This window comes from Platalea leucorodia, assembly GCF_965183815.1.
Source record: "Platalea leucorodia genome assembly, chromosome: 4".
Taxonomy (NCBI): Eukaryota; Metazoa; Chordata; class Aves; order Pelecaniformes; family Threskiornithidae; genus Platalea; species Platalea leucorodia.
Window position 1 is genome coordinate 47941213 of NC_138826.1, and position 23156 is coordinate 47964368.

Here is a 23156-nt window from a genome sequence, read left to right on the forward strand (position 1 = left end):
CAATGATATATGAAAAAGAAGAGACATGCGAGAGAACAGTGATTGTTTCTCTGAGCAAGATCTATAATATTCTTCTCCCCAGCAGTATTCCCTGCAGTATAAGGCTAAAGAGCTGTAAGAGTGATAGTAGGTATAACCGACTTCTTTTTTCCTTAATTAACAGTGCAGTGCCAGAAACTGAAGCAGGTTTCTGCTGACTTAGCATATGCCTCATGAGGAAGAAATCTATCTGGCAATTATGGCTTTGCGTCTCCTGCCCTGTCTCCTGTTGTTTGTATAAGACACCGGTACTTCTGCCACAGGCTTCTTCATACAGCTGTCCTGTCAATGCCAGCTTTCATAGGTAATCCATCTAGCTCAGCAGAGTTCAAATAAGACACCTCCCTTTCTTTACTTTAATTAATGTTTTATTTGAGTCTCCCCTGGGGATGTAGTCATGCTGATTTTTCAAATTTGTCTGTTATTTTTCAAGCACAAAAGAAATGGAAAATGTCCACCATTGAGATTCTGGATTTGGAAAATCTACTTTACTCAGCCTCCTATTCTCAGTCAGTGTTTTAAATGCCCATGGACATCTCTTTAGCTACAGAACATATTATGCAATTAGTTCTCTAGCTTGGGAAGGAGAAAAAAGACAAATCCAGTCAAATTCATTCTCCCTGCAATCCCTTCTGATGGTCTGTATACACAGTTACTGTAGCTATAGCCAGTTTATGCACTGATTTGTGCTATCACACCCCACGTATTGCTCAGACCCTTCCAGGTGCTAAGCAATCTCAGCTCAGGTCACGAACCGTTTCTTGCTGCGTAGTTGCTTTTCCTGCACAGTTTATGCCTGTAGCTTTTGCTGATCCGGGACCAAATGCTATGGCTTGGTATGACTGAACAGACAGACAGACGCCCTCAATGTCAGGTCACTGCGGCTGCAAAACTGGACCAGGCAGTCCTGAGTCCACCCACTCGCCATGACTTTTTCAAGAATTCATTAAAAATAGTGTGTGGCAGTCCTGTTAATCAGGCCTGGTATACACAAGCAAGCTAGTACAATCCATCAAATGACAGATAAGCCAAACAGGCTAAAACCAAAGGGTTCAGCAAAGCATGTTTGAATCAGTAAGTCAAGAACTGCTACACCCTCAGTCAGCACTGTCTGATAATATTTTACTTGCTTTGGGCTTCTGTGTTTTAATGAGCAAACAATGGTGTTTTGTAATCCTCATGATTTAAATACATAACACCACATTGTGCTTCTGCAGCTTCTTCCTCAAATTGCGTTGCGTGCGTTAAGCAAGGCTTGCGGCATCCTTCAAAGGGTGTGAGAGTTTCGGAGAACTTGTTACTTAAAGGTGACCCTAGAGACTTGTCCCATGCACAGTAGAGAAGAAATAAGCGCAGAAGTTTTCATTCACCCTTTTCAACAGTGCATAGTATAAAGGTACAGTTTTCACTTTCCAAGACCCTTATGAGTTAGCTTCTATCAAGCTTATTTCATCACTTTAACTGAAATAGGGCACATCAAAAGGAGTGTCCAGGCATAGGTTCCCCTGGAACAACGAAAGGCCTGTTGTAGACTTGGTTTCCTGACATCAGCACAACTGCATACAGACCAGCCCTTAGTTTTGCTACAGAGTTTGGCTAAAATGGTATGACAATTCTTTCGGAGAGCTGAAAATAGAAGTCCAGACGGTGGCCTCCCAGTGACACCCTCTGATCCCTAAACAAGCATCCTTTTGCTTCCCAATTAAATTTTTTTTCCTGGCATGACCACTGTGCCACACTTCCAGCCTCGCTCTGCCGTGTTCATTTCAATCCTCACAGAGCCAATGGTGGGAAAGACAAAGGAGCACCACCATCTTCTCTCCTCCTGTCCTCTTCCAACAGGGACTGATCTTTTTTCCATTACAACTTCCTTCCTTCCTACAGCCAACATTTCAGTCAAAATTTTAGATTACTCTTATCTTTTTCACGTCTGTGTCTTCTGTTTTGTACGAAGACTCAAACCTACCCAATTTCATGCGATTTCATGTCAGAAAGATAAGAAATGGCAGATGATTGTTTGATACATGTGGTTAACAAATATTGATGAGACTCAACCAGAAAGTGACTTGTCCTCAATGCAAGAAGGCTGTGCTGGGGAGTAGACTGGAGCTTGGGTTTATGAAGTCCTGGTCTAGTCCTACAAGAACTGCCTGGAACTTTTCTAGTACCTACATGTCTTACTATCTAGATCGCCATCACCGTAATGCCTGTGCTCCTCCCAATAATAACACTCCCTCTCTCCCTCTCTCTTTGCCTTTCTTGCCAACCTATAAGAAAAGATGGACTGATAATTTTAAGTAAAGCTTTTTGTGTGTGTGTGTCGATGGAGGGCAGTTGTGTATCAATACTTGTGATAAGGCATATAAATGTTACCTTGCCATACACAGTCCATCAGCTGTGGTAACTAGGTGCTAGCTTAGCTACATGGCCGGTCAGTAGGCCTGGATTAAGTGAATTTGCCCACTGATTTCAGTATCAGTAAGCAATCCTTGCAATTAAGCTGAAGGAAACAAACCAGCTGCAGCACAGCCCGAAGTGTCCTCCCCATTACAGGAACTGGTCAAGCCTATCTAGCCATGAGGCTGGTGGGGTTAGACTGTGTTTGGAGGAGATTTAATAGAGCTCAAAAAAGCAAATGTAAAGGCAAAACAATCCAAGCGCAGAAGACTCGATACCATCTCTTCAAAGGTTTAGGTGAGGCACAAATACTGAGTTCATCACACCCATCTAAAATGCTGAGCTTATCACATCCATCTAGTGAAAGGCTAAGGTCACTTCTTTCTCAGTGCTCCTTTGGCACCATTTAAATACTCAGTGCTGCATTTTCTTTATCTTGTTTCTCTCTGTCCAGTATTGTTTAGAGATTTAAAAATTAAATTAATCAGCATCTTGGAGCATAAGTTCCAAGGTTGCTCTATTGTGAAATTAAGGTGTGACTCACAGTAGCTGCATATCCACCTTTGAGGCTGAACTAGGTTTGTTATTTTTGTGTGTTGTTTCTTTCCACGCTGGTTTTGCAGCAGGACTTGTAGCCACACAATATAATGAGCTGAGAAACGGCAGTGCGTCATCCAGGGTGTGGCTGAAGAGCGATGTCGCAAAGAGAGATGGCAAGATTACAGGGAGGATCTGAGCAGGATCTGGAGGAGGGTGAAGAATGAAACGTCCTGCAAAAACAAAAAAAAAAACATTTATGTATATAAATTAAGAGAAAGAGAGTCCTGCAAAGTCTGATTGACCTACTGGGATAAAGTCAGGTGAAAAAACCAAACATTTCAAAGCACTGGCTGCAAACAGACACACAGGTGCATATGCATATAGCTAAAATGAGACAAACTCCCTCCGTAGTTACAGCACACCCAGCAGCCAAGTGCTGCTGCATAATGGCGGCTGTGGAAAGTTATGGTTGTGTCCACTCAAAGACTGGCACCACTTGAATTTCTTCAGCTAGAAACAAGTACTTCTGGGAGCAGTAGAAATTTTGCTGCCTGGTTTCCTGTGGCTCTGTATTTTGTGGTTGATTATCCGAGGCTAATAAGGGGCAAGAGCTGAATAAAGCTTTTCCTGTGGTCAGGGCATCCTGTGTGGATTCTCTGGGGTCTAATAATACAGTTCACCTTCCTCTTCTGCCCTTCCTTCAATGAGGCACTAATTTGGATGTCTGTCTTCTGCACAAGTGCCAGACTTTCAGAAATCTGTCCAAACATTTTATCTGTAAGGACTCTGTCTCTCTGGCAAATGTGTCTGAAGCTGGCCAGCTTACTCCAAAGCTGCCGTGGCAACATATACACAGATACATCATCAGCTAAACCTCATTTACTTAGGAAGCCAAGATTAATTTAAAAAAAAAAAATCACACCTTCTCTGAAGCAGTAACACTGCTAACATAATCTGCGTGCTGACCAGGACTGCTTTAGAAACCCAGGGCTGAACTCTTGAGAGTTGCTTAGCGATTAAGCAAATGGCATCTTACACCAGAAGCAGCAACCACAAACACAGGTCTTACTGCAGAGGTTCATCAGTGCAACTGTGGCATAGGAAATATAAAAATATAATGCTCACCAAGAGGGTACCGACAGGAAATACCCCAGGAACAAAGTGCAGAGGGATAGACCTTTGTGTTTTCATTTAAACAGGAAAGGTAGATGGAAACCAAAACAAATGAAGCTATACTTAAAGATTACTATATCCTAGGCTACCAAAGGTTATAACACCTGACCTAAGAATGGGTGGGGATGTTTCAGATAAAGGAAGGGAGGCCTGGAAAATTGTGGACTTATCTAGATAAGTTTCATGGAATGAAAATAAACAACTGATATCTGCTGAGGGGTACATGGAATAAGTCAAACAAGACAGTCTGGTGGTTTATATATTTTTTGGTGTTCATGGAGAATTGGGTCTGCTAGAACAACAGGCTGTCATGGAAGTGCTCTTTGTGTAGCTTCTACTCATATACCTGTTTACCTGACCTCTGAGGTTAGTGGCAAAAGCTCCCATTGACTGAAGCTGGTCTTTCTGCGCTATTTGCACCCTCAGCAGAATGAAGCGAGGAGCTGCACAGCTCAGTGTTAGGGCAGGGAGTGCTGGCAGTTGGCTACCAGACATTGACATACCACAGTGAGATGTTTCCCTGTGTATGTGCCACCTGGCAACCTTGCTTTGGGATACAGCATCGTTTTAGGAATCAGGCCAATTCCAAATCTGTTACAACTCATCCCAAAAACAGTCAGTTAATGGGAGCCTGTTCATCAAAGCCCTCTTGTTGTTGTTGTTGTTGTTTTAAGAGGAGAAACAAGCTGCCAGTTCTCTGCTAATATTAATGCCGAAGTCATTTCATGAAGGATGCCACAGTAGATGCCAATTATCATTCCTCAGAGATTTAAAAAATGGTGGTGTAGATATATTTCTGTGCATATGTGTGTATGAGTACTTTAGGAGATGCCAAAAGCTTATCCTAAAGGTATAGTCTTGCAAACTGTTGACCATTCTGGCTCCAGTCCAGCAAAGCACTTACTTAAATATTTGGTGAACTCAGCAAGACTCTTCACATGCTTCAAGCTAACACATCCATAAGCACTTTGTTGGACCAGGCTCACAGAGGCTGCACTACAGCTGCACCTTGCACAAGAGAAATCTCCCCAAGCTAGTTGTGGTGTCTATGGCTGGCATGTCCATTTGCTTCCTCACAGAGAGCTACCAACAGGCTACATCAACACTCACATTGTCTGGCCACGCTAAAAAGAAGAAAAAAACGCTTCAGTGGCTTCAGCATTTCACCTCAGTGAAATTTCTCTAACAGGGGACACGCAAGGTGAGAGGGAGGCAGTTTTGCATGCAATACTGTAGAGAAAAGATTTCCCTTCCCAGAATCAGCAGCCTCTGGACAGCAATAAATCCACTCAGGGACATGCTAAAAAATAAAGCAATTCCTAAAATAAACAATTCAGACTTCGGACCATACGATAGGCAATTAGTATGTTTGAATAATTGGGTGTAACTGTAGGCAGAGAGAAGCTACAAGACCAGATGTGCATATAAAGCTAAACATAGGCTTTACAAGATCTAATCAAATCAGTCCACAATCTGGCATGAGAAGAAAAATCGTGTGACAGACCTGGTCAACATGAGAAAATGGCACGAATTTCTGGATAACGAGCTTAAGCTAAATCAATATGTTGCACGAGTCAGAAATGGAAGCATCCATAAAATGGATTGCAAGAGTTCAAGTAAATCACATCTGATTTTACTAAATTAATACCATTTTCTCCTACAAGCTAGACCTTAGGTGACCTATCACAGATAACAAGCTGGGAGTATTCAGAAAGAAGTACATGCAGGTAGAATAGCTCACGGCAGACAAAGGTTCACATACACTCTTCTCTCCATACAAAATAAATCCTACCCATTGGACAACCCTTTCCCAAGCAGTTGGTGTTAGAGCTCTCAAATCAAGTGTTTGCAAGTCAGAGCTGCAGCGAGTGGATCCAGCTTCATTTTAGCTACCTTGGGAGCCAGGAGCTGCAGCAAAGGCTGGAAACAGAGGAAATGGTAGGTTCTTGGGGGGGTATGTCTAGGTAGTGGTAAGCCTGTGAGCCCAGAGGTGGGCCACTGCTAGAGAAGGGGTGTTCAGTGGGCTGAGCTGAGGACTCTGGTGGTTTGGAAACCCTGGGCTGGGATGTTGTGTTTGCATGCACTGGGGCAGCTGGCCGTGGCAGCTCTGGCCCCAGATATGGCTGACTTTGCAGTGGCAGCTGGAAAATATCACGTAACACCTTGCAGACACTCTGGGAACGCCCTTGCTTGCCTCCTGTGGCCCACTGTGCTTTGGTGGCTCTTGGTCATCCATGCTTAGGCTTGCAGTTTGTTGTGGGATGAGGGCTGCACGTCGAGGAGAGGGAGCCTGGATGTCTTGTGGGGCTTCCAGAACCAAAGCACCCATCGTACAGTGGCTCCGATAGCAGGGGATGGGGCTCAACAATGCAGTGGCCCTTACAGTCCTCCACCCCTGCCACGACATCTTGGGCTGTCCTGTGGGTACATCTTCATAGTTTTCCGCACCTGACTGAGGCAAACAGGAAGCCAAAGTAAATCCATCTTAGCCAAAAGCAGAACTTATTGTTGCTCTATGACATTTTGATTGGTAACACAAATTTGGGCTGCCTTCTCTCCCTCCTCCATTTCGTGCTGCATCCCCGGTACCAGCAGCCCAGACATGTTGCAGACAACTGCACGAAAGCTGTACAGCTCAGCCATTTTGATGAGTTCATGTAGGACTGCTACAGGCAGGAAGAGAGCAGAGCCTTAAGGAGGTGACAGCAACTTTGATTTATGGGGTTTAGCTTTTGATACAAAGCTCCACCTACTTAGCAACATATGAGCGTGTTTGTGGGTTTACAGATTTTCTTCAGTGCTCCAGCAGACCATCTTCCCCTTCTGCTACTCCTCTGGAAATAGTTCAAGTCAGTGTGTTGTGCACATAATTGATACTGGCTTTCGCAGCCTCCAGAAATCATATTAAAAAGATAGGCACAACCTGGGGGGAGGGATTTTTCTGGCTTAAAGTGAGAGGATTTGGGGGAGATCATGTGGCTACTCCAACTGAGTTTTCCACACATGTATTTTGTTTATGGTGTGCCTGTGCAAAACATGTCAGAAAAAAAGCTCTCGGGAGTTAGGAATCTGTCCAGCATGTGGCAAATCCCCAGCATGATCCAGCCCTCCTTCTCCATGCTGCTGCCATTCCGAGGGCCCCCTTCTCCACAAGGCATTTCTGCAGCAGGAGCCCACTGAGGTAAAACGGGGTATTTAGATAAAGGGTCGAGACACCAGCTTTCACAAACAGAGGCTGAAAAGCAACCTCAAATAGCACATAGGTATTGAAAGCCAACCTGGTGCTCAAGGTGAAGGGCAGGGACACCCTGCCTCCCACAGGCTGACAGACCCAGTTCCCCATCAGGGCTTTCTGTGACTCACTGGAGCTGGTTGGAAGACATTTTCTTTGTCTACCAGTCCTGCATGTCACCATGGAGTCCAGCTCACGGGGGGATGTTAAAATGAACATACATTTCAACACTCCTTCAGCTCACCTCATATCCCCAATAACAACAGTGTAATATTTTAAACTGCTTTTGCAAGTCTCCTTTCTACAGGGCAGTTGAAAGGATATAAAAGCATTTTAACAATTTTATAGATTGTCTCCGGAGTGCTTTTGTGATGTGGGAGAACAGAAGTTTTGTTGCCATTTGCCCGTGGACAGCTGCCAAACTCACCTGTCTCCACCGAGCCTGCGAGGGGCATATCACATCTCTCTGGAAACTCTGCAGCCAGCCATGGATGGCTTCTCACTTTACTCAGCCGAAAAATACGTTGCACAATTTAACCCTTTGCCTGTGTGCTTGCCTGGGTGTGTTTCTCAAAACTGGCAACTCGTTCCGTTTGGGCTTAAGGAAAGTAATAGCTGCTAGGTGGTTTTGGAGAAACCTAAAACCAGGACTTTCTTGTGAAAAATCATCACCCGTATGAAAAGTCTGCTGACCCTGCAAGTCATCCTACTGACTTCAGTCAAGCCTTGAAGTGTCCAAAGCTCTCCTTTTGTCACTCCTTAATCCCAGTTAACCAGCCTCCAAATTTGACCCCTTTTTAATAGGCTCTGATTGAACAAGGTACTGAAGAATTTGTCTTTCTGACTAAAGTTTTACCAGCCTAGTTGCATGTTCAAAGTAAGGCATATTTTAGAGCATCTGAAGCCAGAAAGTGGTGGCTTGATCCCATGTATAAAATACAAAGCTAAGGATTAGAAGAGATCTGCCACTGACCACATCTTCTTACAGGTCACTTAATTTTGTAGGCTCCTGCTTCCAATCTCAAAAATTACCATTAAAACCCTCCCATGAGGGTTCTCAGTTGACAAAGGAGAACTGAGCAGCTTCGTTTATGAATGTTCAGGAAATATTTGCAGATCCTTGTGTGGAAGGTGTGACAGAAGTTTAGTGTAATCTACTCCCTTATGTATGAATTTCTCTTTTTCCCTCCTTACAAATGAATATTTACGTTCTCCATCCTCCTCCTCTCCTGGAAAGAAAAGTGCATAAAATTATTCCTCATCACATTCTTTCATTGAGTTGGCAAAATACAGAGAAATACAGCAAGTTTAAATGATATGGAATATGCAGGCATAGCTTATCTAAGATCAAGTGTGCAGATCAAAATCAACAAAGCCTCACAAAAGAAACCCCAAAAGATCTTTCATCTGTCTGATCCCATTTCCCTGCCTACACCTCTTTTTACCCTACTGTAATGTATTAGTTCTGCTTTAGTTTCTCCTCTGTGCAACATTTTTGCTTAAGAAAGATTCTGTTGAGTCATTACCAGCATCAGCCAAACAGGCTTTTCAAGAATGGAGGAGAAAATAAAGGCTGTGGTTTTTAAATTAATTCCATGCTGCTTAACCCTTAAACCACTAGTGACTTCCAGACTTCCAACCAATTTAATGCTGAGCAGAATATGTAACAGTTGTGCCCAAAGTGAAAGCACTATCAGTGCTTCTCTTGGTGACCACACCAGAGAGAGCGACCTGCCACAGCAGCATCAACCACTCTCTCCTAGCAGCTCATTAAATATGGGAAAAGGCAGAGATGCTACTGGCAGCATGGAGTCAGGCTGGCTGGCAGGTGGCTGCTCCTCTGCCGGATACAGCCTCTGCTGGGGCCCCTTCCCCTCAACCAAATACAGTCAATATCTACTCAAGTTGCTGTTCAACAGTGACTCATCCCAAGGTAGGCTTGCAGCCAACAACCCTGCACCCAGGGGGGCCTGCAGTGAGCAGCCCCCATCCTCCCATGCCCACACGCCTTGCCCTGCCCACCCTGGTCACTCCTCAGGCAGTGCCAGCCATGCACCTGAAAGCACTCAGGCAGAAATCATAGTGAAGGGCTATACTATCTAATCCACACCCTAAATACTCCCTCCTTGCTGCTTGAAAATACTGCCTCAGATAACCCACACCCAAACCAAAGAAGAGACAGGGAGAGGGACTTTTCTACTACAAGATAATAGTCATGAAAGTAGAAATGAAAGAGAGAAGAGCACATCTCTCCCTTCATGAGGCAGGAAAGATACTCCATGCCTCCTTCCCCCAGCAGGCTGTATATAGGAGAGAACAGTGGTTGCCAAACTGATATAACTTGAATAAGCTCCTGGTACCTTGAGGTTTGAGGGGCCCTCAGGGAGCAGACACTTGGAGTGAGAAAAGGCAGAGAAGGGGAAAGCGGATAAGGTGATTTTCTTTGCCTTGTTTTTTAAAGCAATCTCAACCTGCTAAACTTTCAGTCCATGCTGCCAATGGCTATTTCCAAAGTTATCTTTGCACAAAAAAAGGCTGGAATCCTTCTCTCTCTCTTATTCTGTCTCCCTTTTTATTGAAAGCTCAGTTTAGATCTGATATCACTCTAAAAGGTTTGCTATCAGTTTATTAGACCCACTGGGACAGATCACAGTTTTCAGAGGCTCAGAGTTTCACAGCAGATAACTGTAAAGTGAACCATCCAATGTTCTTCAAAATGCTCATTTTTCTTGAGCTCATCTATTACACAAAGCTGCACTGTATTCAAGCCTCCTCAGAAGCAATCCCAGTTGCTTACAGGATGCTGGCCGCAGTTTTGCCTTTAGAGCAAACTAGAGCAGTCAACAGACCCCAGCCTGTCCCACTGGCTGATGCTAAGGTGAGTGGGATGCCATTTGCTGTGAAGGCAAACCCTACCAGCACAATGGGATAATGCCTGCTTGGACCTCCTAGATAAAGGCCAGGATTTCAAAAAGCAGTAGAAAGTATGAGAGCAGCGTCCTTTTAAAAAAATCCATATTTCTCTTTCCCAGCTTAAAAGTCATAATAACTAGAAACGACTCCTCTGCTTACGGACTATGCCTGAGAAATTTCAGCTGGAAAGCAAAGAAATGAGAGGAGGGATTAGCATGTCAAGCTTCCTATAGAAAGGTTGTTCTTTTTTTTAATGAAGTCATTGGTATTATTATGTGGTTTTTAGTAGGCTATCCTCCTAACAATGCATGGGAATAAACACCGTATCTGGTAGGATCTCTGACTGTAACATGTATCACGGAGGCATCTATTTACAGTGTGAAGGGAGGGGAGCTGTTTCATTTCCCAAGACAGTAATGGAAAGCATGATGTCCTACGACAAAGGGTGGTGAAGCTCTGGGAGAGGTAGTGGGAAAAAACACTCACAATAAACCGAAGAGCGAAAGAGAGTTTCAGGGCAGATATTTGCAGGATGCATCATCACCGAGAGAACTTGGCAATCCTGGGAAAAGGCTGAGAGACAAAATGGCTGACTCAAGAGGTCAAGTGCTCGGGCCACCGATGTCCTGTCCTCCTGCTGCCACTTCACATGGCTTTACACCCTTCCCTGTGACTTCATAGCGTCATTCAGCCTTTCTAGAGCAACAGGCTAGACAAAACTCAGAGGAACTGATGGTTCTCAGATGCCAGCGCTCCCTGCCAGGCTTTATCCTCCCAGAGCTTTTGGCCAGTGAGTGTCTCTCACCAGAAGCATGTGCAACCATTTGACAGCTCGTCTGCTTTCTGATTCCTTAACAGGTCATGCAGATGGACCAGAAGCTAGATGACATCCTGAACATGCTCCAGGCTCAGTTCGGGGATCAGCCACAGGCACAGATGTCAGGGCCAGCCACCCCACCTGTCAGACAGCTACAGACAACCTCGGATTCCCCCACAGTGAACCGGAAAATTTGAAAGCCGGAGGACAGCCACATGCCACCCTCTCATTCTTTTATGTCCGGTTATTTTTAAGTCTTGGTGGCTCAGGATTCGGCTGTGTCATGGGTGAAATGAAATATTCTGCTGTAGTAGATTAAATAAAAAAATGAGAACAAGCAGTAAAAAGCCAGTCACGAGCCTACGAGAACACATAAGTTTTGCACCTGTTTTATTAGCCATCATTAGCTACCCTCTGTCAGCCTATGGCGGTCCCATGCAGCTAGCCCCGTTTAGGCTGACTGCACACGCACAGGGCGCGCTGTTGAGGTAAGCATCCGAGCAAGGGTTAGGATGACCCATTCGTGGGCGGGGAAGGGGAAAAGGAGTCGGGTTTTGGCATTTAATCACTAAGTTTAATGCTCACAGCATGCCCAAAAGGGGGAAAAGAGCCAGCATTTGAACATGAAACAAATGGAAATCAGTGAACAGGAAAATTAAACAGCATGTTTTGACTTCTACCAAGCAGTGAGGATCATAAGAAGGGCAGATTTATATGCTAGTGCGAATGACAAAGTAAAGACAACAGGCTACTGATTAAAAATATGGAAGTGTACACAGGCTGGTTGACATATGAAAGACTGAAGCAAAGACTTCAGCTAATTAAAGCAAAGGGTTGCAAATGAGATGAGATGCATGTTGGAACAGACAGGCAAGAGAGATAATATCTGCGTAGGCTTACTGCACAAGAACACTGTAATAGCTATCAGCTACGCTGATGACTGTTATGCAAAATGTTCTCAAGCTTTTGCCTTCATTCAGCAGTGGTTGTTGACTTCAGTTGCCTTAATTTTAACATAAGAAACCTGGTAATTGGCTGTGAAATATCTGTAAAGCTCAGTTCAAGTCACTGAGTAACAGGGTGCTGCAGGAGGGCTGCAGCTGTGACTGAGAATGGCAGGGTTTCTTAAAGAAAACAAAAATTCGCATACAGTTGATGAAAGTTAATCGCTGTTTAAATAAACTGCTGTATATAATTTTAAATGCTAGATTTTTTGTTTTTCCTTGTAACCTGGTTGTAAATCGAGTGCATATCTGGCTGTTATACTGTCACTGTGAAATGGATCTTACCTGGCACTCCAGAAAAGGGACGATACAACACTGTTGCTAAATATGTAAATAATAAACCAAGCTAAAAAGGGTGCAGTGTTATTTACTCAAGGCTTTTTAATATATTTGCATAACCAACCATTTGAATGAGCAGAAGTCTGCAGAGCAAAGACCTGATTCCTGGGAAATCCTAAATATATTCTATTCCCACTCATATCCATGGAAGCAAAGCCTGCACTGCATTTAAAAGCAACCCGAAAGACTGGTCCCTTAATAAGCATTTATTTGGACCAATGACTGGTCCATTTCAATGTAATCAAATTAGCTTCTAACTATTACCTGTCCCTTTAAAACTCTTTCCCAGGTTTGTTTGTCTGGGAATTCAAGCTTGGAAAGAGCACAATGAGACTGATTCCAATCTTTAGATTGCAGGCGCGTCTTAGACAGAATATTAATGATGTGTGAGAGGCAATAAAAAAAAAGCAATGTGGTTTTAATTAAATCAGCTGACAAGCCACCATTCCATCTTGTCTGATTACTACAGAGTTACTGAACATGACCAAATACAGCATGTAACACGGGAAAATGGTAAATAATCATTGTCAGAGCATTGAGTTGCTCCTGGCTTTCAGTCAGGGTCATGAGCTTCTGCAATGGTCCTTCATATAACCTCATTGACTCTGGCCACTTAGAGCTAAATGGTCAGGTGGACAGCAAAGGTAGGTATCATTTCATCAGCCACAGGTAAAAAATCTCCCAGGAGATCCCTTTGCCACAGAGGTTCAGAAGACAAGCAGTGCAGCTTTCAGCAGAAGGGCTCAGGGACTTCTATGGCCCACACAAGGTGAAACTTCCTTCTGGTACACTGCAGATATTTGTGTGAGGGGTATGCGTGGTCACTGGTTTGTGGACTGAGGAATGCAACAGTATTTTACTTACTAATGAGTCTCAATAGAAGTGTTAAGGCACTACACATACAGTAACACCTACTACTCTGAAGTGCCTGGAAAACACACTAAACGCTCTTCCCTGGAAAATTCAGTTAAACAAAATAAAAGTGGTCTCAGCTACAGAGAGTGTCAGAAAGGATGGGTGGGTGGGAGGAAAGGATAAAGAGGCCCACAGTGGTTCCTTCAGAAAAAAAAGAATGTGTGCAAGTGTGTGGTGTGCATGTGTCTTTTTTTTAAACCACAAGTCAAAGTTTCCCCAGAGCCTGAGCCTTTAAGGGTTTGAAAATCCAGCAGTGCTGGCCAGCCATCCAATTTATGGCTGGCCACTGAGAACACTGCAGTGTGGCATAACATGTTCAGACAACACCATCAACGTGTGACCGCGACCATCACTATTGCCACGATGGAGAGATAAATGTGTGGCCTGAACAAATTGCAGTGAGGAAGGAAGAAGCGTGGTGGGAAACACCCATTTTCACACCATATGATGAGATTAATGGTAAAAATATAAAAGCAACATAGCTTAGCCTTACTTAAGCAAATCACACCCACAGCTAAGATAAGAGTTGCCATCTAGCAAAATCTTTCTGATTGCCCAGGGGTAAAAGTATACAGGAGTAGCACTGATGCAACCATCCGTGAATACTACCTGACCCTTCTTCTGAGCAGAGGTGGTTTTGCACGGTGAACAGACTGCATATTAACACATTTGAATGTCATGAGTACTTTGAGTTCCCCTCTACCAAGATGTGCTATGAGCAAACATTCAGCAGCAAGCTATGAGTTCCCAAGGCAAGAACTGACTTCTACTCAATGTGTTTTTGTCAGGCCTCACCATCCACTAAGCAGGTAGTAACAGCATCAGATCTAGGTCATTGTGAAGGTAGCAACAACGAAATGGAAAGAGCAGGGAAGAAATATAGGGATGAGCTTCAGGAAACTCCAAAACCTTGAGTCCTCTTGCAATCACAAGTCTTATGATATCATGAGACGATCTAGTCCATCAAGGAACAGTATCAGAAGACCATCAGGTGCAGCATGGCAGGATGTGCTAACTGGCTAACTGCTAACTTTGCTAACTGCAGCATGGATTTCTTGGAGAAACACCACCAAAAGTGTCTTCTAGAAGAGTTCCTTCTAAGGGAAACTTGTCATAATTTGTCTTGCATGTGATTGGAATGAAATTAAATTCTTCATGCAGATTATATGCTCCCACCGTTGACTGCCTTGATCCGGCTGCCTGACTTGCTTAAGATTACTGTTACATGCTGGAGTCCTCCAGGGAATAAATATGCAGCATAGCTGCAGAGGAAAGTTTGACTGCTACGTATGCCATTATTTAAATAGTTATGTGAAATCCTGGTTGGAATATTATTAGTAGAGGTCTTGTCCAAAACTCTAACTCCTCTACAGATTCATTAAAAGGAAAAGAGCAAAGGTGGACTTACAAGAAGAATTCTGCCTGTGCATTATCTTTTTGAAAATCACAAGTATAATAGAATTATAGAATCACAGAATGGTTTGGGTTGGAAGGGACGTTTGAAGATTGTCTAGTCCAACCCCCCTGCCATGGGCAGGGACACCTCCCACTAGACCAGGTTGCTCAAAGTCCTGTCCAACCTGACTTTGAACACTTCCAGGGATGGGGCACCCACAACTTCTCTGGGCAACCTCTTCAGTGTCTCACCACCCTTATCATAAAAAAAATCTTCCTTATATCCAATTTAAATCTACCATCTTTCAGTTTAAAACCTTGTCCTGTCACTACAGACGCTGGCAAAAAGTCTTTCTCCATTTGTCTTATAAGCCTCCTTTAAGTATTGAAATAAGGTCTCTCCAGAGCCTTCTCTTCTCCAGGCTGAACAATCCCAACTCTCTCAGCCTTTCTTCACAGGACAGTTGTTCCAGCCCTCTGATAATTTTTGCAGCTGTCCTTTGGAACTGCTCCAACAGGTCCATGTCTTTCTTGTGCTGGGGGCCCCAGAATTGGATGCAGTACTGCAAATGGGATCTCATGAGAGTGGAGTAGAGGGGGAGAATCGCCTCCCTTGACCTGCTGGCCACGCTTCTTTTGATGCAGCCCAGGATGCGATTGGCTTTCTGGGCTGCAAGCACACATTGCCAGCTCATATCCAATTTTCCATCCACCAGTATCCCCAAGTCCTTCTCTATAGGGTTGCTCTCAATCAATTCATTCTCCAGTCTGTACTGATATTGGGGATTTCCCTGACTCAGGTGCAGGACCTTGCACTTGGTCTTGTTGAACTTCATGAGGTCCACTCCTCAAGCCCACTCCTCAAGCCTGTCGAGGTCCCTCTGGATGGCATCCCTTTCCCCAGGCGTATCAACTGCACCACTTGCCTTGTTGTCATCCACAAACTTGCTGAAGGTGCACTCGATCCCACTGGCTATGTCATTAATGAAGATGTTAAATAATATTGGTCCCAGTACAGACCCTTGAGGGACACCACTTGTCACTGGTTTCCATTTCTACATTGAGCTGTTAACTTGAAACTATTCGGATGCAACCATCCAGCCAAGTCCTTATCCATCTAATAGTCCATCCATCAAACCCATATCTCTAATCACCTCTTTGTCTTCCACATGCTTTGACATAACTTCCAGAAGGATCTGTTCCATGATCTTACTGGGCACTGAGGGAAGGCTGACTGGGCAGTAGTTCCCAGGGTCCTCCTCATTACCCTTTTTAAAAATTGGTGTGATATTGAGTGTTCCCTCTCAGCAGTGGTTCTAACACGAGGCAAAAATACAGAAAGTATTCCTAGGGAAGTCCATTTGTGTGTTTTCATCTCCATTTCATAGAATCATAGAATGCTTTGGGATGGGAGGGACCTTTAAAGGTCATCTGGTCCAACCCCCCTGCAATAGGCAGGGACACCTTCAACTCGAGCCCCATCTAGCCTGTCCTTGAATGTTCCTAAGGATGGGGCATCCACCACCTCTCTAGGCAATCCATTCCAGTGTTTCACTACCCTCATCATGAAAATTTTTTTCCTTGTGTTTAGTCTAAATCCACCCTCCTTTAGTTTAAAATCATTACCCCTTGTCCTGTCGCAGCAGACCTTTCTAAGACGACTATCCCCAGCTTTCTTGCAGGCCCCCCTTAAGTATTGAAAGGCTGCAATAAGGTCTTCCCACAGCCTTCTCTTCTCCAGGCTGAACAACCCCAGCTCTTTCAGTCTTTTCCCATAGCAGAGATTTTCCATCCCTCTGATCATTTTTGTGGCCCTAACAATTCTGTGGCCCCCCAATTTCTACTAGCATTAGGGCATTGTGTAGGCTATAATGCTTCAGCAGTGATTTGATGTTCATCCTATTCATTTCTTCGTGATGGGAATCCAGCACACACACCACACACCCAGCTGCTGACCAATGAGTACATTCAGCAAGTTCCTTCCAACAGCAACTCTTCTCACATCAGTAAAATAGTAATAATACCATGAATTAACATGGTCCAATGAAGTTATTTGCACCGTGCAGCCAGGTCTGCAATGGGCCCACATTGTCTTTTGATTCAGACCAGAAGCATAGACCAGGCGGCCAAGGTCTCTCAAGGCCACAGTATCAGCAGGGGTGGCAGTCAGGAATGCAGTTTACCAATGCATCAAAAGACAAGAGTACAGGAGATCAAGTAAAGATTAGCTATTTATTTTCAAAAAGATCACATGTTTTTCTACCTGATCCAATTTCACTGTGAAGATACATGGTGTCCTCCCTTACTAGAGACATCGACACCAACCAAAACAAGATTTTCCACATTCCTTTTAATAATGCGTGGCATCCTGAAGCCTGCTGTCTGCCTGTGATGATGCAAGATGCTCAGAAGCCATTACAACAAAGCCTGAGGGGATTATTTTCTCATTTCCATAATTACACAGTCAGTAATATTATCATGAGCCAATCTTATCTCAAAATGTATACCCAGATCTTTAATGACAATATTTCTGAAGTGATGTGTGGGATTAAAGTCCTGCATATGATAAGGCTGCAGCAGTGAGGGAGATGAAAAGTTCAGCTTTCATCAACTGGGGGCTTTCATTCCTGGAAAAAAGGTAACTGTGCCCCTAAAACAGCTGATATGGGTCACAGATCAGAAGTCTGCTTCCACATCTGGAACACTCTCTCCATCTCTGGAGAGTAAAAAGTGATAAAAGACTCTTCAGCCACAGCTGTCCATTTCAGAAGTGGGTCCATTTAGTGGCCCTGGAGATTTCTATCCACCTGCCTTGCCCTGGCTTCACCAGCAGAGCCTGTGCTGGAAGTCCCTTTCACCTCTGTAGGGCCATGACTTAGCTCCCAGCTCAGTAGCTATGGAGAATGAGAAAGATTATTTTTGTGTCTCTTTTCAGTACCTCGCGCAGTTTTCTCTTCTTCTTGATGTTTCAAACCTAAGCCCTGAAGGGTCTGCACTCATAAATATATTTAGGATGTGTATTAGTACGTGCCCTAAATAGCAGGGCTCATTCAACACTTCCAAACAGTCTGAAAAACGGTGTCTAAAAACAAAAGCATGTTTTAGGGAATAAAATGCCATAGGGTGAAGAATCTCAACTAGCAAAATTGCATTATTTAGTATTCTGAAGGAGTACACGCTAAAATCATCGTAGTGGCCTAGGAAAATCATGGTGAAGGGCTAGGGTGCAGACCTCTCTTCAGGCATGATTTCTAGCTCGAGCAGAGCCCAGCCAGCAAAAGTAAACAAGATGGTACTGTTCTACCTCAGTGGTAGGAAAAGGTTTGAGTTCCTCTCAGCCTGCCTGAAGAGCAGCCTCTTTTCTTAGTTAAAGCAACCTCTTTTCTTAGTCAAGGGACTGTCAAAGGTAGCTGGAAATATTAAACACTGAAAGAGTGAAAAAGACCTAACTAACTTTTTAAGTTTCCTGTTAATGTTCATTATCCTGTTATTGGTGGGTCATTATCCCACTGCACAACGCAAGCTTTCCTAACCTCCAGAGAACTCCAACCTCTGGATTATATTCATGTTACTGGTGCTGGGGCTGTGCCTGTGCTCTCTCCTGCGCTCTCCCTGTCATACAGTAAACTGTGTCTGTCAGACACGAAAGAGTAAAACAGCAAAGAGCATCTTCCCTACAATGAGCTGTTTTGCCAAAATACTTATTATGTTGTGTTTAGCCCTTATTATGGTTTACAGTGGCTCCCGAATGACTCCGTAAAAGTACAATGTCTCTGCTTAGATTCCTGGCTGAGCACCCGTTCGTCTCGGGGTTTGGATTTGGTACATGTGGGTTTGTGAACAGACTTTTAACTCATCTTTGTGATGTTATTTGATCTCCCCCTGGGGTGGACGGAGCTGCATGGAAGGGACAGACTCGACACGAGCGCTAAAGGGAAGGGGATTTTTGAACTCTGTGATTAATGTAACTGCTGTAGCTCGTCTGTCCAATCAGACTGGCAAAGCGTGTTCCATGCTTAACCAAAGAATCATAATTTTCAAGAACAATGCCTGCTAAGCATTTGCCTGAGACTTACCTCAGCCATAAAAGGGGAAGAAAATTCACATTTCAAACATACCTGTCAAGCATTTCTTATGCATAGCTAAAATGCAGCTTTTCTTCTTTATTGTTATGTACCTTGGGTTATTACATCTGTTGTTAGGAGAGCCTAAACATAGTCAAATAGCCTAGTAGCATTTTACACCTATTTTACCTAAGGACCAAGCTACAGAGAAGCAAATTCCCTGGTGTTTCAAATGAAGCAGCCTCTGGCTGACTCACGGGTTATAGACAACCCTGACCAAAAAGGTCTAAGAGGCCATTTTCTTCGCCAAAAGACAAAAGAAATGCTCAATAAAGCATGCCTTGAAAGATGGAAAAGCTTACACCAGGATGAGCGCAGCACTGGATGTCCATGAGTACCACTTGCTGCCAAGATGTTCAGAGGTGCTGAGCAGCAGAAGGAACAGGAGGGGATTCTTGCCACATCTCCTGACCTCTGCTTTGTCAAGTGAGCAATGATTTGCTTAAGGCTAGCCCAGCAATGATTTGCTTAAGGCTAGCCCAGCTCATAGTTCACTTATCTCTGACACCACGGGTGATGTGACAGCAGGCAAAGGCAGTGTGTTGGTTCCTCTCTGCCTACAGCTTGCCCTTTGTCATCGTCCTACAGTGTAACATGAAGCTACTCCACTCCTGAAGTTTGATGACTTGGGAGACTTTGCAAGTAGCTTCTGAGTTTTGATCCAAATGACCCCAGTCCTCCTCCTGGAGAGAAACTCATTACTATTTCAAATGCAGAGATTGATCCATCCCACGCCTAGTCAGCAGGGCCCTTCAAGTAGCTTAGTGTTTGTGGTGGAGGGGCTGTGTTTTGTATCATCAGGGTGTGGGGAAAGGGAAAAGACCCGTGCACTATTCCTGCAGCGGAAGAGCGATTGCTTGATGCAGTGTCCTCACTCTTTTTGTTTTCTTTGCTGAGAATTTTCCCCTTTCTGAAACACTAAACAGCTCATTTCTTCCAAGCTAAACAAATGATTCTGCCAGCTACTGATTTTTTTTTTTCCTTTCTACTTCTAATGGTTGGTACCGTAAGTACAAGTTTCCCTTTGTTTGATAGCAGGTCAGGAGGCCAAGAAGAGCTAGGGACAGCTCCTGTGACCCATCACTGTTGCGCTAAATTCTTCAGTCTGGCTACACCATGAGTGTCATCACTCTTGGATTCCACCAACCCCACTGGCCAACTCCCAGGAGGCTACTGCTTTGGTCAGAGACTAGCAGAGTACAGTAAGAGACCAGCAAAGTCTCCATCCTCAGAGCCACATATGTCCCTTTTACTGTCCTGATGCTTCCTCTCCTCTTTGTTACTATGTTATTCCCCACACAACAGTCCAGTTAAGCCAGTCTTCCAGATTAGGAAGGCTATTGCATTAAGAAAGCAACTGCAGCATCAATCAAGATCTAGTCCAAAGGGCTGCAGCTGACAGCCTACAGTCATTCCTCTCCACAGGGTTTACAAGGAATAGCATTAGGGACAAGAATGAACATAGCTGCAGAGACACAGATCACCGAGAGGTTATGATGTACTCGATGGGTCTGTGGTCAAAGCAGGCTAAATTCAATTCAGGTATCAATCTAGTGGAGTCAATGGACTTACACCACAGATTAATTTGGCTTGATCTCTCTTACCATGTGTCTGAATAAACAGTTGGTAGGTTAAACGAGGACCTAGTTTCACTAACCTTACTGGAGCTCTGAATTAGAGTCAAAATTTTCCAGTGGCCTGCAAAACACATATATTACAGTGGCAGATAGTAGCTTTTATTCCACAGAAATGCATGTTTGGAAACACAGACAGACATGATGAAGGTGCCCAATGACTGTGATTAGTTTTGTGAATGGCATTGCTTTGTGTGGGTTCTCAGATCCCTAAGCTTCCCTTTGAGTTTAATACATGAATGAACCCAAAACAAAAAAAATGAAATTGCACCAGAACCTGCACATTCTGCCTGACTTGGGATCAAAGTCTGAGAATGTTGCTGTGTGTTCAGTGCTGAATTAAAATGGTAAATTATTGAAAATATGTCAGTAATTATCAGGTGGAAAAAAAGTTCCCAAATTATCTGGGCCTTGCCCATGTACCCATTTTGTAAAAATAACATCATTCATTTTCACTGACAACATTTTGCATGAAACTGAAAATTAAGGTGACAGTGGAACTGTTGAATAAGCATAAGACCAGCTTATCCCTTCAAGCATAAATAGCTGAAGGAGCGGTTTGTGGCAAGGAATCACCTATGAAAATCATGCTCTTTCATGTCCTGGGATGGAGCTGCTCCATGTACTCCCCCCTCCACCCAACCCACTCTCCAATTTGGCTGAAGTCATGTGTTTGGCCTTCAATAGACAGTCCTTATCTACATGACTGGTTTGGAGAAGCACTGCAGCCCTGGAGCCACGGATCACTGGGAATGAAACAGCAGGCTAAGGCTGCATAGCTTCTTCTGGCTTCTCCTGAAGTAACCTGGAGCAGGGAGTGAGGGGGTATGATGGCTGGCCGCTCTGTGTGAAGAGGGGAGATGCCCAGGGTGATAACAAGGCCAGCAGAGGCCATGGTCTCACCAACAAGGGCCTGGTCCCACAGGACTCAAGCAAGACCAGCAGAGCAGGTTCAACCAAGAGTCCCGATCACCTGCCAAGTCCATGGTGGTGAAGAAGGAGGGAGGTCAAGGTGGGAAGTCAAGGCATGGTGTCAGGCTCCAGGTCAATGGGGTACATGGCACGGGCATGGCTGCAATGCATCTGCAGCGTAGCTCAGGTGGGCACCAATGGGGCGAGTGTCTCAGCTTAAGAGCAGTTTCCAAGCAAAAGGGGGGACATGGGGGCATCCTCCAGGCAGTGAGATGGCCTTGAGCACAGCCAGCCAAACCCCAACAAGAGGGAAAATGTGCTCTGCGTACTTCCCACCACCGCCGTCCTGCACACCCAGCCATGTTGTGGCACGGTGCCGGGGGCAGGGGATCCCCTGCTCCCCCCCCACTCAAGCAGCATTGCCCCTTCCCGTGGTGGTTGTGCGCGGCTCTCAGGGACTCAGCAGTGCTGCTGAAGTGGGGTTACAGATTCCCCTGCACAAAAGAAAAGCTTAAAACAAAAGGATTATAAAAGTAGCTGGAAACTTGGAAAAATATATACAAAAGAGTAGGGGGAATTGGATGAATAAAAAGCCCGCTCCACCCCCAGGTGTCAGCAAGGTAAACAGTGGAAAGGTTGGACACAGAGCACTCAAATGGCTTTGCTTTCATAAAGTGCTTTTTTTTTTTAGACTTTTGGTTCTGTTTTTCTTCTTTATCTCTCCCCAGCAGCCGCTGACAGATGACCTTTAAAGCCCCGGAGAGCCGCACCAGCAGGTGATTTACTAACAGCTGTGCCAGTCAACAAAACAGAGGGGAGCAGAGGTCACCGCCGGACGGGGCTGCCCAGCGAATTCAAGGGTGGGATTTAATTAAAGAAAGATGCATTACACTTTTTATTGATTTGTGTGCGTGTGCACGCGAGTCTCTTCTTTTTTTCTTCTTCTCTTTTTTTTTTTTTTTTTTTTTTTTTTTAATTTTTTGTTCCTGCTCCCTGCACCTGGACATTTCATCCTGGATGTGTCAGCCCAGCCAGCCGCACTCTGCCTCCAGCACCCCGCCCCGGCTTGCCCCCCCCCCCAGGACGCCGCTCACTGAAATCCCATCTCACACTTGCAGAGGGGCCTGGGAACAGGTGGGGAGGAGGCAAGCAGAGGGGAACCCAGCAGCTGACGGCACACGGCATCCCTGCTTGTCCCTCAATATTCATGGGGTGCTGGGTGGGTATTTTGGGGGATGCTGGGTTTTTTCCCCCTCTCTCCCCCTGCAGTAAACCTTTGCCCTTCTTCTATGTTCCAGATGATCCATTAGGAGAGGTGGAAAAAAGGCATTAAAAGAACAAGTTATAGTCTTTCATTTTGTATAGAATAGAGGGCTCGTCCACTAAAGACAGTGGGCATTTTTGGAGCAGTGAAATGCATGGTAAAATAGAAATTCAGTGGCTCTGTATTCACAAGCCAGTGTAATTCATTACTTTCACTCATATGCATCTAATCCGTTTTTGGCTAACTCAGACTTTTATTATTACTGTTATTCTGCTGTTATTTTTATATGATTTTTTTAGATATAATAATCACATATAAACAAACTTCCGTTCAAGCTAGAACTAGAAATGAGTGAGTCTTTAAAGACCTAGAGCTTCAAATGTGGAAATTCAAGTAAGACCAAGCTCAGCACTGTCTGACTTAAGTCACAACACTTTTGCTACGAGCTGAATCTTGTT

The 23156-nt window shown here is 44.4% G+C and overlaps 1 protein-coding gene across 1 annotated transcript in view; it reads left to right on the plus strand.

Annotated features, from left to right (window-relative positions):
- The window catches only part of LOC309589909 (potassium voltage-gated channel subfamily KQT member 1-like), a gene marked incomplete at both ends in the record, with an annotated part of 511694 nt that extends 500386 nt beyond the window's left edge, over positions 1 to 11308 (plus strand). Inside the window, one exon of the mRNA XM_082310623.1 lies at positions 11153 to 11308. Coding sequence (XP_082166749.1) covers positions 11153 to 11308 — 156 coding nt within the window. The remainder of the gene's footprint in view (positions 1 to 11152) is intronic.
- Positions 11309 to 23156: the final 11848 nt, after the last annotated feature.